This window comes from Callithrix jacchus, chromosome 22 (genome assembly GCF_049354715.1).
Source record: "Callithrix jacchus isolate 240 chromosome 22, calJac240_pri, whole genome shotgun sequence".
Lineage (NCBI taxonomy): Eukaryota > Metazoa > Chordata > Mammalia > Primates > Cebidae > Callithrix > Callithrix jacchus.
The window spans coordinates 2,756,765-2,773,279 of NC_133523.1; the positions used below are offsets into that span (position 1 = coordinate 2,756,765).

At 57.0% G+C, this 16,515-nt stretch overlaps 1 protein-coding gene across 3 annotated transcripts; it reads left to right on the forward strand.

The window, feature by feature from the left end:
• The first annotated feature begins 377 nt into the window (after nt 1–377).
• Nucleotides 378–16,239, forward strand: TLE6 (TLE family member 6, subcortical maternal complex member). 3 transcript variants are annotated; one of them, XM_054249521.2, is made up of 17 exons: nt 378–445; nt 1,195–1,282; nt 3,237–3,319; nt 4,589–4,634; nt 5,196–5,237; nt 8,948–9,010; nt 9,103–9,358; nt 9,484–9,506; nt 9,827–9,890; nt 9,998–10,074; nt 10,194–10,231; nt 10,875–11,127; nt 11,342–11,592; nt 13,000–13,141; nt 14,121–14,271; nt 14,957–15,033; nt 15,958–16,239. In XM_054249521.2, the coding sequence occupies exons 2-17, from the start codon at nt 1,232–1,234 to the stop codon at nt 16,060–16,062; spliced, it is 1,722 nt and encodes a 573-aa protein (XP_054105496.2). In that variant the 5' UTR covers nt 378–445; nt 1,195–1,231; the 3' UTR covers nt 16,063–16,239. The 3 variants fall into 3 exon arrangements, with proteins under 3 accessions (XP_054105496.2, XP_054105495.2, XP_054105497.2); XM_054249520.2 differs by having other exon boundaries at nt 418–604; XM_054249522.2 differs by lacking the exons at nt 378–445; nt 1,195–1,282 and adding an exon at nt 1,292–1,435.
• Nucleotides 16,240–16,515: the final 276 nt, after the last annotated feature.

Consider the following 16,515-nt stretch of genomic DNA (forward strand, 5'->3'; position numbering starts at 1 on the left):
ACAGCTCTAAAGATTGCACCCCCACTCACCTCCCACCTCCCACTCCTCACCTCCAGCCACAAGCCACTACCGGACAGGGCTAAAAATGCATAAAACAATGCAACTACTCGCCACTTATCCCTCCCCAAGTTCCACCTTCGGAGACTCAAGCCCCCACGCCCTCCTAAATATCCCCGCCCAAGCTGGGACCCCAAATTGCCCATGGCTGTGCAATTCCGCCCTTCTTGGCAGCGGGACCGAAAGGGTTAAGCGGAGGCTCCTGACTTGTTGAGCGACAGCTTGGCCGGCGGCCGGGGAGAGCCGACCAATCAGCGAAGGCGTACGCGACCCACGTGCGTAAACGGCCTTGCGATTGGCCAGCGCCGCCAGAGGCCTCCCCCCCGACCCGCCGAGCCCGAACCCACGTGCAGCTACCGCGCCTTCATTGATCGGCTTCGCGGTCCAGGTGGCAGCTAGTTGGGACCCATGGGCGGGGCGGGACGGGGCGGCGACAGGGCGGGGCGGGGCGGGGCCCGATGGGTCAAATGGCCCCCGTGGAGGGAAAGAGGAGTTTCCTCTTGGCCTGAACTTGGCTGACCTCTGCCGCTTCCGCCCTGTGAGAGACGTGAGTTGCCAGGCGCGCTCCTGGGGGTTGGGGGGACTCCAAGGTTCCCGGGTCGGGGAAGGGTCTGCAGGGACGTGGAGGGGCAGGGCTGCGGCAAGGAAGGAGCTGGGTGCTGCCGCAGGGATGGAGGTGGAGAGAGGTCATTTCTTCTGTCTGATGAATCACGCCTAGTGCACCTGGCTAACTCCTATTCATCCTTCAAAACCCCTTTCTAGTGATCTCCCTGTGCTTTAGGAAATTGTCTTAAAACTAAGGTTGAGGTTTGGAGACCTTCTCAGGGCTCCCCCATCCCTGACTGTCCCCAGGAGGGAGTGTATGTGTCCAGCCCCATCGTCACCCCAACCTCCTAGACTGAGGGATGAGGGGCAGGGCTGTTCTTTCTGGGGCTCCACCCCCATGCATCTGGGCAGCTGGAGAGGCATTGGTGAGGCCAGGACCTAGGAAACGCAGTGGGGAGCTGTGGGACTGGGTCCCTGGGGACTTACTAAACTGGGAGGTGCAAGAGGCCCCGGGGGTGGGGCAGGGGTGGGTTCCCTCCCTGGAACTGCTTTATTTTCTGTCTCTCAGAACTTGCTGTCTCCTTGTTTTAGACTCTGGCTGAAGTACTGGAGGCTTAACTGCCTGAAGATGACCTCTAGGGACCAGCCCAGTCCCAAGGGCACCCCAAAAGGCGTTTTGGTGAGGAGGGCATGGGGTGGCATCAGCCCTCACGGGAAGCCTGGGTCCCATGCAGTTCGGTTCCTTTCTGATCCTGTATCCACCTGTGACCTGGGCTGGCCCCATCCAGGCCTCGCAGCTGAAGACAATACCAATCACTGCTACTCAAGACAGGTGCCAAGGAGCTGGGTTTTTTGTTTTTTTTTTTTCCAAAGTGAGTCCAGATCTGAAGGGAGCTGTTTTTTAAAAAATCAAGTGTAGGCGGGACATAGGACCTCACAACTGTCATTCCCATCATCTTGGGAGGCGGAGGCGGAAGGATCACTTGAGCCTAGGAGTTTGAGGCCAGCCTGGACAACGTAGTGAGACCCCCATTGCTACAAAAAATACAACTAAAAGAATCCGCGGGGACTAGTGGCATGCCTCATGTAGTTCCAGCTACCTGGGAGGCTGAGGCAGGGGGGTTGCTTGAGCCCAAGGGGTTAGAGACTACAGTGAACTCTGACTGTGCCACTGCACTCCAGCATTGGCGTGAGATCCCATGTGAAAAACATATTTCAGCTTCTAATCACATATGTGATAACACAGGAACACAACACATATCCGGTTATATATATATATATATATTTTTTTTTTGAGACGGAGTTTCGCTCTTGTTACCCAGGCTGGAGTGCAATGGCGCGATCTCGGCTCACCGCAACCTCCGCCCCCTGGGTTCAGGCAATTCTCCTGCCTCAGCCTCCTGAGTGGCTGGGATTACAGGCACACGCCACCGTGCCCAGCTAATTTTTTGTAATTTTTAGTAGAGACGGGGTTTCACCATGTTGACCAGGATGGTCTCGATCTGTTGACCTCGTGATCCACCCGCCTCGGCCTCCCAAAGTGCTGGGATTACAGGCTTGAGCCACCGCGCCCGGCCCCGGTTATATTTTATAGCACTTCCCAGAGATGACCATTTCTAAGTGTAGGAGAGCTGAGCAAACTATTTTTTTTATTAAGGGGTCAGATGGTGGATATAGTATTTTATTTTGAGGCTTTATCGAGTCTCAGTTTTGTCACCCAGGCTGGAGTGCAGTGGCGTGATCTCAGCTCACTACAGCTTCCGTCTCCTGGGTTCAAGTGATTCTCCTGCCTCAGCCTCTCGAGTAGCTGGGATTGCAGGCGCCCGCCACCATGCCCAGCTAATTTTTCTATTTTTAGTAGAGACGGGGTTTGGCCACGTTGCCCAGGCCGGTCTCGAACTTGACCTCAGGTGATGTGGCCCATCTCGGCCTCCGAAAGTGCTGGGATTGCAGGCATGGGCCACCGCGCCCAGCTCAAGCCTTCTATTTTCAAAAATATGTTGTACTTCTAGCTTTATCACAAGAATGTGGTGAATATTTTAGACTTAGGCCCAATGCAAAATGGAAGATACTCTTAGGTGCTAAGTTAACAAAAGAGAAAACGAATTCCGGTTTGAGGAAGTCCCACCCTACCTTCTACGAGGCTGCTCAAATTCCTGCAGCCTGTGTTACATTGCTGCAGAAGTTATTTCAAAAACAGCGAAAACCAGCTGGGCACGGTGGCCCACACCTGTAATCACAGCACTTTGGGAGGGCGAGGCGGGTGGATCCCCTGAGGTCAGGAGTTCGAGACCAGCCTGACCAGCATGGTGAAACCCCATCTCTACTAAAAATACAAAATATCAGCCAGGCGTGGTGGCAGGCACCTGTAATCCCAGCTACTCGGGAGGCTGAGGCAGGAGAGTCGCTTGAACCCGGGAGGAAGATGTTTCAGTGAGCTGAGATCGAATGTCTGCTCTCTAGCCTGGGCAACAAGAGCAAAACTCCATTTCAAACAAAAATCAAAAAGCAGAAACCGCAATTACTTTTACACCAGCCTAATACCTGCACCTTGGTTGAGAGGGAGACCTGGGGGCTTGGGTGTGTGGGGCCCTGTAAGTTTTACATAACCTTGCTTTGCCGTCCGTCCGCAGGCCCATCCTGGGACGTCGCATTCCGAGAGCTCTCCACCGCTGAATTACCAGGGCATTCTCAATCGGCTCAGGCAGTTCCCCAGGTGAGAGCAATTCCAGGGGCTGGGGGAGGCGAGTCCCACCTGGCCTCTCTCCTTAGGGTCCCGGTGAGTGGTCGGAGCCGCTGGCCCGAAAGGCAGGCTCAGGAACAGGAAGCCATGCTGATACCCAGCGACGCCCATCCCAGCTTTGGTTTAATATTTTGACTTTCCTGTTTGACATGGGTTTGTTGGCTTTCAGTTTTATTGTTGAAAAATACTGCAGGGGCCGGGTGCAGTGGCTCGCACCCGTAATCCCAGCACTTTGGAAGGCAGAGGCGGGAGGATCACTTGAGCCCAGGAATCCGCTACCAGCCTTGGCAAACCTAACGGGACACCATCTCCTGTTAAAAAAAAAAAAAAAATTAGCTGAGTGTGGTGGTGCACGCCTGTAGTCCCAGCCACTTGGGAGACTGAGGCAGGAGGATCATGTGAGCCGTGATTGTACCACTGCACCTTAGCCTGGCCAACAGGGTGAGATTCTGTTTGGGAAAAAAAAAAAAAAAAAGAAAGTGGCCAGGCACGGTGGCTCACGCCTGGAACCCCAGCACTTTAGGAGGCTGAGGCGGGTAGATCACGAGGTCAGGAGTTCAAGATCAGCCTGGCCAAGATGGTGAAACCCTCTCTCTATTAAAAATACAAAAATTAGCTGGGCATGGTGCCAGGTGCCTGTAATCCCAGCTACTCTGGAGGCTGAGGCAGGAGAATCACTTGAACCCAGGAGGCGGAGGTTGCTGAGATCGTGCCACTGCACTCCAGCCTGGGCAACAGAGTGACACTCCATCTCAAAAAGAAAAAAAAAAAAAAAAAATAGTGGCCGGGCTTGATGGCTCAGGCCTGTAATCCCTACACTTGGGGAGGCTGAGGAGGGTGGATCGCCTGGGCTCAGGAGTTTGAGACCAGCCTGGCCACCATGGTGAAACCTGTGTCTACTAAAAATATAAAAGTTAGCCAGGCCTGGTGGCGGACACCTGTAATCCCAGCTACTCGGGGGGCTGAGGCAGGAGAATCGCTTGAACCCGGGATGGGGAGGTTGCTGTGAGCCGAGGTCACACCACTGCGCTCCAGCCTGGGCCACAGAGTGAGACTCTGTCTCAAAAAAGACCGAAGGAAGCATCTGCTGCATGTCAATCTTACTGACCTTCGGGTCGCGGCCGCACAGGCAGCTGGCTTCCAACTTCATTAAGACCCTCCCCAGGGGTGCAGGGCGTGGCTCACTCTGGGGAAGGGGTCCCGTAGCCACAGGTCTCCCAGCCTCTCCTCCTTCCCCCTCAGGTTTTCTACTTGTTTTGCTGAGGAGTTGGAGAGCATTTACTCTTCGGTGAGCCAGACGCGGGCGGCCCCAACCAGGGAGGGTGGCACTGGGACGAGCTGAGACAGTGGCTCCGGTGCTGCCTCCCGAGAGCTCTAGAAACAGTGCTCTCCTCCAGGCGCGGTGGCTCACCCCTGTCATCCCTGCACTTTGGGAGGCCGAGGCGGGTGGATCGCCTGAGGTTGGGAGTTCGAGACCAGCCCGGCCAACATGGAGAAACCCCGTCTCTACTAAAAATACAAAATTAGCCGGGTGTGGTGGTGCGTGCCCGTAATCCCAGCCACTCGGGAGGCTGAGGCAGGAGAATAGCTTGAGCCCGGGAGGCGGAGGCTGCAGTGAGCCGAGATTGCACCGCTGCACTCCAGCCTGGGCGATAGAGCAAGACTCTGAAGAAACAAGGGACCAGACGTCAGCGTAGTGTGAAAGTGAAATAGAAAACAAGGTGGAAACAAAGATTTTTAAAGGTGGGTGGAGGTGGAGTAGGGACCAGAGAGGTAGAGCAGCTTGCCCCGGGTCACACAGCATTCACACCTCGACCACCTTGTGATGGGATCCCTGTTGTCTTTCCAGCTGCACAAGATCCAGCAGGATGTGGCTGAGCATCACAAGCAGGTGGGTGACCGTGAGCTCTGGGGCCCAGCTGTCCCTCCATGAAAGGCATGAGAATAGATAGAGCATGGAGCATGGAGCGTGGGGTGGGGGAGCGGGCGCGGTGGCTCACAACTGGAGTCCCAGCAGTCTGGGAGTCTGAGGCGGGCGGATCACTTGAGGTCAGGAGCTGGAGACCATCCTGGTCAACATGGTGAAACCCCGTCTCTACTAAAAACACAAAAATTAGCCGGGCGTGGTGGAGTGCGCCTGTACTCCCAGCTACTTGGGAGGCTGAGGCTGGAGAATCGCTTGAACTCCAGAGGTGGAGGCTGCACTGAGCCGAGGTCATGCCACTGCTGCACTGTAGCCTGGGGGACAGAGCCACACTGGGCGGAAAAAAGAGCAGGGCACGGTGACGACGAGGAGCAGGTCGTGCAGAGCCTCGTGGGCCGTGGGAAGGACCTAGGCTTCAACCCCGAGAGCCGTGGGAGCCATGGAGGGCTGCGGGCAGAGGAGAGCCGGGCCCTGACTTGGCATCCACCATGATACTAGAGGAGGGCCCCCATCCTGGGGGTGCAGCTCCAGCCTGTCTCTGAGCCTCTTCCAGGAGAGGGTGAGTCCTGGGCCTCTGCACCGCCTAGATGACTCTCTGCAGGCCAGTTGCTTTGGAGAGAGCCTGTGCTGGGGCAGGCAGCTGGCTGTGTTCCTCTGCGTGTCTGATTGTTGAAGCTGAGACATATCACATGGGATTGGCGGGGGAAGGTCTGCACGGGGAGGGGCACTCAGGCTCCCACCTGCCAGCCCGGGGCGCCTGGCCCAAGCTGAAATGTGCCTTCCAGGCCTGCTCGTCCTCCTGCCACCTGGCTTTTTCTCCCGGGTGCTGGCAGGATTTTCCGCCTGAGCCAGATGTAACTGGCAGGGGCCCAGGGCCTGGGACGGGGAGGGGCGCAGTGGAGGGAACAGGGTGAGGGGGGTCAGGAAGCAACCGAAACACGGTTATTCATTCAACAGATATTTATCCGCCACCTGCTTGCCAAATACTACTGTGGAAGCCAGGCCTGGTAGATGGAGTGTGAGGGGGGACGGTGGTGGCGGTGGGGGGGGGAGCTGCCCCAAGGGGCCTAGTGAGGCCAGGATGGGAGAGGGTTGCCATTTAGGGTGGTGAGGGAAGACCTGACTTGAAAGACATGGGAGAGGAAGTGCGGCTGTCTGGGATGGGAGGGGTATTTGAGGCAGAGGTCACAGCCTGTGCCAAGGCCCTGGGGCAGCCTGGCACCCACCGTGTTGGCGCTGAAGGCACAGAGAGGAGGCCTGTGTGGCTGGAGCAGCGTGGGAGGGGGCAGCGCGGGCCAGGCCACTCGGGGTCTTGTGGGCTTCAGGGAAGGATAACTTGGGCTCTAACCGGAGGAGAGGAGGTGGGAGCCATGGAGGGCTGCAGACAGAGGACAGGCCCCGGCTACTGCGGAGAGGACAGGACGGATGAGGGCAGAAGCCGGGGACCCGGTTAGGACAGCCCAGGTATGGAACGCTGGCTGCTCAGTGGTGAGAGGTAATGGAATAATTGTGGACATGTTTCTGGGAGGAACCTGACCCACAGCTTCGAAGCATCAGGACACACGGTGGCGAGGGCCCGAGTGAGCCACTTCACCTGCAGCTGGACCCAGGAGGGTCCCTGCCCAGCCCCCACCGCACGAGGCCCCAGGACGGGGTGGCCCAGCCTGGCCTGCGGTCCCCGGCAGCCCGCTTCTCCCGCCCCGTGCTTCCAGTTCCCGGCTTTCCCAGCCTCCTCGCTGTGCTTTAAAAAACCCCCCTCCTCCCGCAGCCCGCCTGCCACCCTCCCCCGGGAGGGCCAGCTCGCATGCAGGAGGGAGCCGCTTCTCATGCTGAGCACATTAGAGTGCCCGTAAATGGCACATTAACGAGGCGGGGTGAATTGGAGAGGGCTCCCCGGGGCCTTGCCACCGCCGGGCGGGCACCGCTGGGAAATCCATCATAGGCTGCCCCAGGAGGCAGCAGCCTGGAGCACCCCCCCAGGGCTCCTCCAATGGAGGGCCCCCCTCTCACCCCCTCCCTCCGCCATCCTACTAAGGAAACTGACGGGTAGCCTGTATGTTGAAAAAATTTAAAGATAGGATCACTCAGCTTGCTTGTTTTTGTTTTTGTTTGTTTTTTTTGTTTTGAGACGGAGTTTCGCTCTTGTTACCCAGGCTGGAGTGCAATGGCGCGATCTCGGCTCACCGCAACCTCCGCCTCCTGGGTTCAGGCAATTCTCCTGCCTCAGCCTCCCGAGTAGCTGGGATTACAGGCACGCGCCACCATGCCCAGCTAATTTTTTTGTATCTTTAGTAGAGACGGGGTTTCACCATGTTGACCAGGCTGGTCCCGATCTCTTGACCTCATGATCCACCCGCCTCTGCCTCCCAAAGTGCTGGGATCACAGGCATGAGCCACCGCACCCGGCCCTCCTTGTTTGTTTAAATAAAAATATGAGGCCAGGGCCAGTGGCTCAGGCCTGTAATCCCAGCACTTTGGGAGGCCGAGGTGGGAGAATTGCCTGAGGTCAAGAGTTTGAGACCAACTGGCCAACATGGTGAAACCCAGACTCTACTAAAAAAAAAAAAAAATCAGCCAGGCGTGGTGGCGGGCACCTGTAATCCCAGCTGCTTGGAAGGCTGAGGCAGGAGAATCACTTGAACCCGGGAGGCAGAGGTTGAAAGATGACATATGCCAGATGCGGTAGGCCGGGTGTGGTGGCTTCTACCTGTTACCCCAGCACTTTGGTACGCAGAGGTGGGAGGGTCGCTGGAGGCCAGGAATCCAAGAGCAGGCTAGGCGACATGATGAGACCCCCATTTCTTTTCCTTTTCTTTCTTTTTTTTTTGAGACGGAGTTTCGCTCTTGTCACCCAGGCTGGAGTGCAGTGGTGCGATCTCGGCTCACCGCAACCTCCACCTCCTGGGTTCAGGCAATTCTCCTGCCTCAGCCTCCCGAGTAGCTGGGATTACAGGCACGCGCCACCATGCCCAGCTAATTTTTTGTGTTTTTAGTAGAGACGGGGTTTCACCGTGTTGACCAGGATGGTCTCGATGTCTTGACCTCGTGATCCACCCGCCTCGGCCTCCCAAAGTGCTGGGATTACAGGCTTGAGCCACCGTGCCTGGCCTGAAACCCCCATTTCTATAAAAAATGTGTTTAAATTAGCTGAGCATTAGCTCCCAGCTACTAGGGAGGCTGAGATGGGAGGATCACTTGAGCCTGGGAGGTTGAGGCTGCAGTGAGCTGTCATCCCTCCACTGTGCTCCAGTCCGAGTGTCAGAGCGAGATGCCACCTCCAAAAAAGTAGATGAAGGCCAGGCGCAGTGGTTTGTGCCTGTAATCCCAGCACTTTGGGAGGACGAGGAGGACAGATCATCTGAGGTCAGGAGTTCGAGACCAGCCTGGCCAACATGGTGAAACCCCCTCTCTACTAAAAACACAAAAATTAGCTGGGCTTGGTGGTGGCACACACCTGTAGTCTCAGCTACTCAGGAGGCTGAGGCAAGAGAATCACTTGAATCTGGGAGGCGGAGGTTACAGTGAGCCGAGATTGTGCCACTGAACTCCAGCCTGGTGACAGAGCGAGACTCCGTCTCAAAAAAAAAAAAAAAAAAAGATACACTCCCATTTACAGGTAGGGCTGGAACCCTTCAATGCAACAGTGTCTAACCATTTTGCTGCCCGCCTTTCTTCAGATAGGAAACTTCTTACAGATCGTGGAGAGCTGCAGCCAGCTCCAGAGGCTCCATTCGGACGAGGTGGGTTTCTGGGTCTCGGAGGAGGGGAGGGGACAGGCCTGGGTGAAGGGTGCATCCTCACCGCTCTCACCACCGTGTTCCTGGCCGGCCAGGTGTCGCCTGCTGAACCAGTCAGCCCCGGGACGCCCCTGCTCCTGGAGGACCAGACCCCGCAGAAGTCCAACTTTGAGGACATCATGGCCAGCAGGTCCTCCCACTGGCTCCGGGAGTCTTTGGGGGCTGACGACAAGCCGGAGACCCAGCTGTTGTGGGACAAGGAGGCTTGGTTTTGGCATGACGCTCTGACCGAGAAACTCTGGCAGATTTTTGCCCACATCCGTGATGAGAAGGAGATGCCCAGAGACAGGCGTGAGTGTCCCCAAGGGTGCAGGGGGCGGGGGGGGTGGGCTGGCTGCAGGCGGCGTCCCACGGGCTGTGTGATGAACCCTGGCGTTCTCTCCCTGTCCCCCTCCTCCTCCTCTCCGTTGTCACAGCGACAGAGCAGGCACCAGGACTGGTGAGTAAACAACCTCGGCTCTTCCCAAAGGGGTGGGCTTCTGGGCGGCGCTGGGGCTCCCGTGGGATTTGTCTTCTGCCCTGCCCTTTGGGTCCCCTCCAGGGAGGACTGGGGTGATCCAGGAGGCTGCACTGGGGCACCCCAGGACCCACAGCCCAGGGCTTCTCTGGGACCCTCTACGCTGAACTCTGCCTGGACCAGGAGATGCACCCCAGGCCACTGACAAGCCCCCTGCACGCTGCTCGGGAGTCCCTGAGCTCTTCTGGTCCTGACAGGCAGGTCAGCAGTCCTGATGAGACTTTCCCATTTCCCACGGGCAGGAAAGCAAGGCGCCAGGATCCTCTCGTCCAGGAACGGACCCATGTCCTGCTGATTCCGCCTCCAGTAATGCCCGTGGGCAGGGCCGACTCCCTGGATGGGGTTGGGTGGGGCAGCCTGCAGGTGGGAGCCAGTGTGTGCAAGCTGCTGAGTCCCTCCGGTCTCTCCACTAGCCCGGAGGCCAACTGAGACCTCCTCCAACGCCCCTGAGGGTCCCCAAGAAGGGAGCACAAGTCGGGGTGCGGTCCAGGTGAGACCCAGCCTGAGCTGGGAGCCCAGCGTGAAGGCTGCCCAGGTGGGGTAGAGGAGGTGGGTACAGGGGTGGGGAGGATGGGAGCAGCTGTGATCTCCCCATCCCACCACCTGCAGGAACCTCCTAGAAGAGCCTCTCCGTTTCTGCAGCCCATGTAAGTGCCTCCACTGTTTGCTTTTGCGGGGGGGGGGGGGGGGTGACGGGGCAGCAGGAATTCATCCCGTCAGCACCTCCGTCTGAGGCACACAGAGGGGACCAGAGGTGTGAGATTTTCTTCCCCCTTTCCCATCAGTGCTCTGCCTTTCTCTCCACCCGGAGCTGTGCGAGGCTGGGTAGAGAAGCGCAGTGCTAAGGAGGGTCACAGGATCTCTGCCCTAACACTGGGCTTGAGGCATTTGGGGAAGACATTTCCATAGAAGGGGGTGGGGCATGGCTGTGTTAGAACCGGATGCAGACTGTCCCAACCTCGTGGAGTGATGCTGGGAGAATCCAGATGGAGCAAAGAAAGCTTTTCTGGGAAGGGGCATAATAGCTAGGACCCTAAAGGATGAATAGGAGTTCTCCCTCGTGGGGCAAAGCAGTCCAGAAAGAAGGCAGAAATACATGGAGGGCTGTGATAAAGGGATAATACTTGAAGGAATGTGAGCAGGACTTTTGGGGAGTCTGATAAAACAAGGCCTGAGGGGGGACCCCAACATGTGAAAAAGAATGAAACCCCTCTAGGGCTTGATGTGTGGCTCCTACTGTACCAAGGAGCTCACAGGCAGGCCAGTTACCGCGAGATCTCCCCTCCCAAGATCCTGGGACCCTGAGGACTTTGAAGATGCATGGAAGAAGCCGGATGCCTTGCCCGGGCAATCTCAGAGACTCGCCATCCCGTGCAAAATGGAGAAGATGCGGATTTTGGTACACGGGGAACTTGTGGTCGCCATGGCCGTCAGCAGCTTCACACGGCACGTGTTCACCTGCGGCAGGAGAAGTATCAAGGTGTGGAGTCTGACAGGCCAGGTGGCTGAAGACAGGTTCCCTGAGAGCCACCTGCCTGTACAGGTGAGGGTGGCTTTAACTTCCAGGGCTTCAGGGCTTCTGGGAACGGGGGGTTTGAGTCGGGGAGAGCCTAGATGGTGGAGAAAAGGCTTCCAGGGAAAAGGGGCATAATAGCTAGGACCCTGAAGGATGAATAGGAGTTCAACCTCATGGGGCAAAGCAGTCCAGGCAGAATGCCACCGGGAGTGACAGCTGACACTGACTCTGCCCATCACAGACCCCTGGGGCTTTCCTGCGCACCTGCCTGCTGTCCTCAAACAGTAGGAGCCTGTTGGCGGGGGGCTACAACCTGCCCAGTGTGAGCGTGTGGGACCTGGTGGCGCCCTCCCTGCACGTGAAGGAGGAGTTGCCCTGTGCTGGTCTCAACTGCCAGACCCTGGCCGCCGACCTGGATGCCAACCTGGCCTTCGCCGGCTTCACCAATGGCGTGGTCAGGATCTGGGACGTGCGTGATCAGAGCGTGGTCAGGTGCGTCCGGGGGGTGGGACGGAGCAGCATCCTGTTTGCGGCGTCCCCTAGCCACCTCGGCCCGCCCTCCTGCCGCCACCCAGACCTGGGGTGCGGCATTGTCCCAGCCTGAACCCCTTGCCGCCTTGAACCTGCATTTGAGAAAGTTGGAGGTGCGGATTTGAACCGTGGCTGGATTGTGTTTGCTTTTTGTCTGCCTTGGTTTCTTCAGCTGGACACAGGATGTGACAGCCCCAAGCTCCAAGGATTCTTAGAAGGGAAAATGGGGGGCAATGAGCTGTAAAAACAGTAGGCCAGGCGTGGTGGCTCAGGCATGCAAAGCCAGCACTTTGGGAGGTCAAGACGGGAGTCTTGCTTGAGGCCAGGAGTTCGAGACCAACCTAGGTAACATAATGAGACCCCATCTCTTTTTTATTTTTGAGACAGAGTCTGGCTCTGGTGCCCAGGCTGGAGTGCAGTGGTGTGTTTGTGGCTCACTGCAATTTCCACCTTCCTGGTTCGAGTGATTCTCCTGACTCGGCCTCCAGAGTAGCTGGGATTACAGGCGTCTGCCACCACACTGAGCTAATTTTTGTATTTTTAGTAGAGGCGGGGGTTCCGCCATGTTGGCCAGGCTGGTCTTGAACTCCTGACCTCATAATCCACCCACCTCGGCCTCTGAAAGTGCTGGGATTACAAGCGTGAGCCAGTGTGCCCAGCCCCCATCACTTTTTTTTTTAATATATAAAATCGGAGGCTCATGCCTGTAATCTCAGCACTTTGGGAGGCCGAGGTGGGTGGATCACAAGGTCAAGAGATCGAGACCATCCTGGTCAACATGGTGAAACCCCGTCTCTACTAAAAATACAAAAATTAGCTGGGCATGGTGGCACGTGCCTGTAATCCCGGCTACTCGGAAGGCTGAGGCAGGAGAATTGCCTGAACCCAGGAGGCGGAGGTTGCGGTGAGCCGAGATCGCGCCATTGCACTCCAGCCTGGGGAACAAGAGCGAAACTCCGTCTCAAAAAAAAAAAAAATATATATATATATATATAAATTAAATATACAACAGGCCATGCACGGTGGCTCGCATACCTGTCGCTGTACATTTGCAGGAGGCTGACAAAGAATGCAGCACGCCACCTGCTTGAGGGGGTTCCTGCGGACCTGTTTCGCAGCTCGGGTGGCCTCGGGGTAGAGGAGACACGGGGAGGTGCAGGTGGACGGAGGAGGGAGGCTGGGGGCTGGGAGGGGCTGGCACTGCGTCCTGTGTCCGTTTTCTGCCAACTTTGACACACGCTTTGTGAAGGCAGAGATGGCGTGGTGGTGGCACTGTCCCTGTAATGCCCAAGCGTACTGACCAGTGTTTCCAGGGGCCCAAACCTCAGAGTCTTGGCCTGACTGCCTCCCGACGTCCCTTCTGGCCAGGGACCTCAGGGATTACCCTGACGGAGTGAAAACCATCGCAGTCAAAGGTTACAGCATCTGGACCGGGGGTCTGGACGCCTGTCTGCGGTGCTGGGACCGGAGGAGTATCGTGAAGCCTCTGGAATACCAATTCGAGTCCCAGGTGCGGAGGCCGGGATGGGGTCTGTTCGGCTAGGCGTCCTCTGATCCCCAGATTAGAAAATGAGGTGGGCCGGGCACAGCGGCTCACACCTGCAATCCCAGGGCGTGCCTGTGGTCCCAGCTGCTCGGGAGGCTGAGGCAGGAGAATCGCTTGGACCCGGGAGGTGGAGGTTGCAGTGAGCCGAGATCGCACCACTACACTCTAGTCTGGGTGACTGGGCATGACTCCATCTCAAAAAAAAAAAAAAAAAAATTTACTGCATAAATAATAAACACTCGGCCAGATGCAGTGGTTCATGCCTGTAATCCCGGCACTTGGGGAGGTTGAGGCAGAGCAGATCACCAGATCGAAATCCGGACCATCCTGGCCGATATGTTGAAACCCATCTCTACTAAAAACAAAACCATTATCTGGGTGTGGTGGCGGCACCTGTAGTCCCAGCTACTCAGGAGGCTGAGGCAGGAGAATCACTTTAAACGGGAAGGTGGAGGGTGCATTGAGCCGAGATCGTGCCCCTGCACTCCAGCCTGGATGACTGAGCGTGACTCCATCTCAGAAAAAAAACAAAAAAAATTTGCTGTTTAAATAAGAAACACTTGGCCAGGTGCAGTGGCTCACGCCTGTAATCCCAGCTACTGGGGAGACTGAGGCAGGATAATCGCTTGAACCGAGGAGGTGGAGGTTGCTGTAAGTCGAGATCACGCCACTGCGCTCCAGCCTGGTGACAGAGCGAGACTGTTTTCTTAAAAAAAAAAAAAGCTTAAATGCTATATTGGGTGCAGAAGTAGGGAAGACTGTGCTCATATTACAGACCAACAAACTGAGGCACAGACACGAAATGACTTGGGCCAGGGCTGGGCAGCTAGGAAGGGGTCAGGCACTCAGCCTCCAGGATAGGACCCCAGTCTCCTGCCTGCCTTTTGGGCCAGGCTGGGACCTAACCAGCTTCCTCCCTCCCCACTGCCCTTTCATTGCCCAGATAATGAGCCTGTCCCACAGTCCCCAAGAGGACTGGCTGCTGCTGGGCATGGCCAACGGCCAGCAGTGGCTACAGAGCACCAGTGACAGCCGGCGGCAGCTGGTGGGGCAGAGAGACGGCATCATCCTGAGCGTCAAGTTCTCCCCCTTCGGTAAGTAGCCGGCGGAAGGAGGGGGGTCTCCCCCGCAGCCCCCAGCCTCCCACAGGACCCCATCCAATGCCAGCTCCCCACCCAACCCTCTAGGGTACCTCAAAACCTTTCTGGAGGCCGGGCGTGGTGGCTCGCACCTGTGATCCCAGCACTTTGGGAGGCCGAGGCGGGCGGATCACCTGAGGTCAGGAGTTCGAGACCGGCCTGACCAACATGGAGAAACCCCGTCTCTACTGAAAATACAAAAATTAGCCAGGTGTGGAGGCACGTGCCTATAATCCCAGGTACTCAGGAGCTGAGATCACACCATTGCACTCCAGCCTGGGCAACAAGAACAAAACTGTCTTCCCCCGCCGCCCAAAAAAAAAAAACACTATTCCAATACTGCACCAGGCCAGTATCCTGGTATCTCTGCAGCTACTCGGGAGGCTGAGGCAGGGGAATCGCTTGAACCCAGGAGCTGGAGGTTGCAGTGAGCCGAGATCACGCCATTGCACTCCAGCCAGGGCCACAAGACCAAAACTATGCCTCATCCCCCACCCCCCGAACAATCAAACAGCAGCTGTTCCATAGCAGAAGCCAATTTTGGGGCTGTTCCTCCAGGGGGACAAGGGAGGGAAGGGGGTGGGTGTCTGGGCCCTGCCCCTCCCCCACCTGGTGCTCCCACCACCCTTGTTCCTCCCAGGCCAGTGGTGGGCGAGCGTGGGGATGGACGGCTTGCTCAGCATCCACAGCATGCCAGTGGGGACAAACGTGTTCCAGGTACTGTGGGGTGAGCTGGGGGTGGGACCTTGGGGTGGCCCCAAAACCATGTTTCCAGCCTGGGCAACACAGCAAGACCCTGTCTGTACAAAGAAAAAATTAAAAATTAGGCCAGGCTCGGTGGCTCACCCCTATAATCCCAGCAGTTTGGGAGGCTGAGGCAGGCAGATCATGAGGTCAAGAGATCAAGACTATCCTGGCCAACATGGTGAAACCCCATGTCTACTAAAAATACAAAAAAAATTAGCCAGGCGTGGTGGTACACACCTGTGGTCTCAGCTACTTGGGAGGCTGAGGCGGAAGAATCGCTTGAACCCAGGAGGCAGAGGTTGCCGTGAGCCAAGATTGTGCCACTGCACTCCAGCCTGGTGACAGAGCCAGACTCTCAAAAAAAAAAAAAAAAAAATTACCCAGGCATGACAGCTCACACCTATAATCCCAGCACTTTGGGAGGCTGAGGCAGGAAGATCCCTTTCAGTTAGGATTTCAAGACCAGCCTGCCCAACACAGTGAGACCCCATCTCAACAAAAACTCAGAAAAGGCCGGTCAGGGTGGCTCACGCCTGTAATCCCAGCACTTTGGGAGGCCGAGGCAGGCGGAATTGCCTGAGCCCATGAGTTCAAGACCAGCCTGAGCAACACGATGAAACCCCGTCTCTATTAAAATATAAAAAATCAGCCTGGCGTGGGTGGAGGAGACCTGTGGTCCCAGCGACGCGGGAGGCTGAGGCAGGAGAATCGCTTGAACCCGGGAGGCGGAGGTTGCAGTGAGCTGAGATCCCACCATTGCCCTCCAGCCTGGGCAACGGAGCAAGACCCTGTCTTGTCTTCTTGGAAGAGCCCATGCCTCATGCTAGAGCTGACGGGTAAAGACCAGGGGTGCGTGAGCCCTTCCCCAGCTCAGTGCCTACGGTTCCCCCTTAGGTACCCGAGACGTCCCCGATCCTGTGCTGTGACATCTCGTCCAACAACCGCCTCGTTGTCACCGGCTTCAGTGAGCACGCCGCCGTGTACCAGATGACCTACTGAGGGGCCTTGGCTGCCGTCATCGGACTGCACTCCTTTCTGTCCCCCGCCTTTTTCTTCCCCCAACCCGGTGGTCGTGGTGGAGGGAGGTGGGGAAGGGTCTTCTACCGTGTTGAAAACCCCCCTCTGTGGTGAGCTGGCTCATTGCCATCACACGTAATAAAGCATCCAGGAAAAGCAGAGCGGATGCGGCCTGTCCTCTGAAGGGGAAGGGGCCTCCCCATCCCGTCCCTGCTCGTTTTGTGGAAAATTGGAAGGACTTTATCCAGCCTGGTGGCTCTTAGCCTTTTTTTTTTTTTTTTTTCCTTCCAGGATCTGTCGCGAAGGCTGGAGTGACGCCACCGTCCTCTCCATCCTCCTGCCTCACCCTCTGGAGGAGCTGAGACGGCAGATGTGCGCACCACGCCCGGCTGATCTAATCTTTTTAGATGCTGGGCACGGTGGCTGACACCTGTA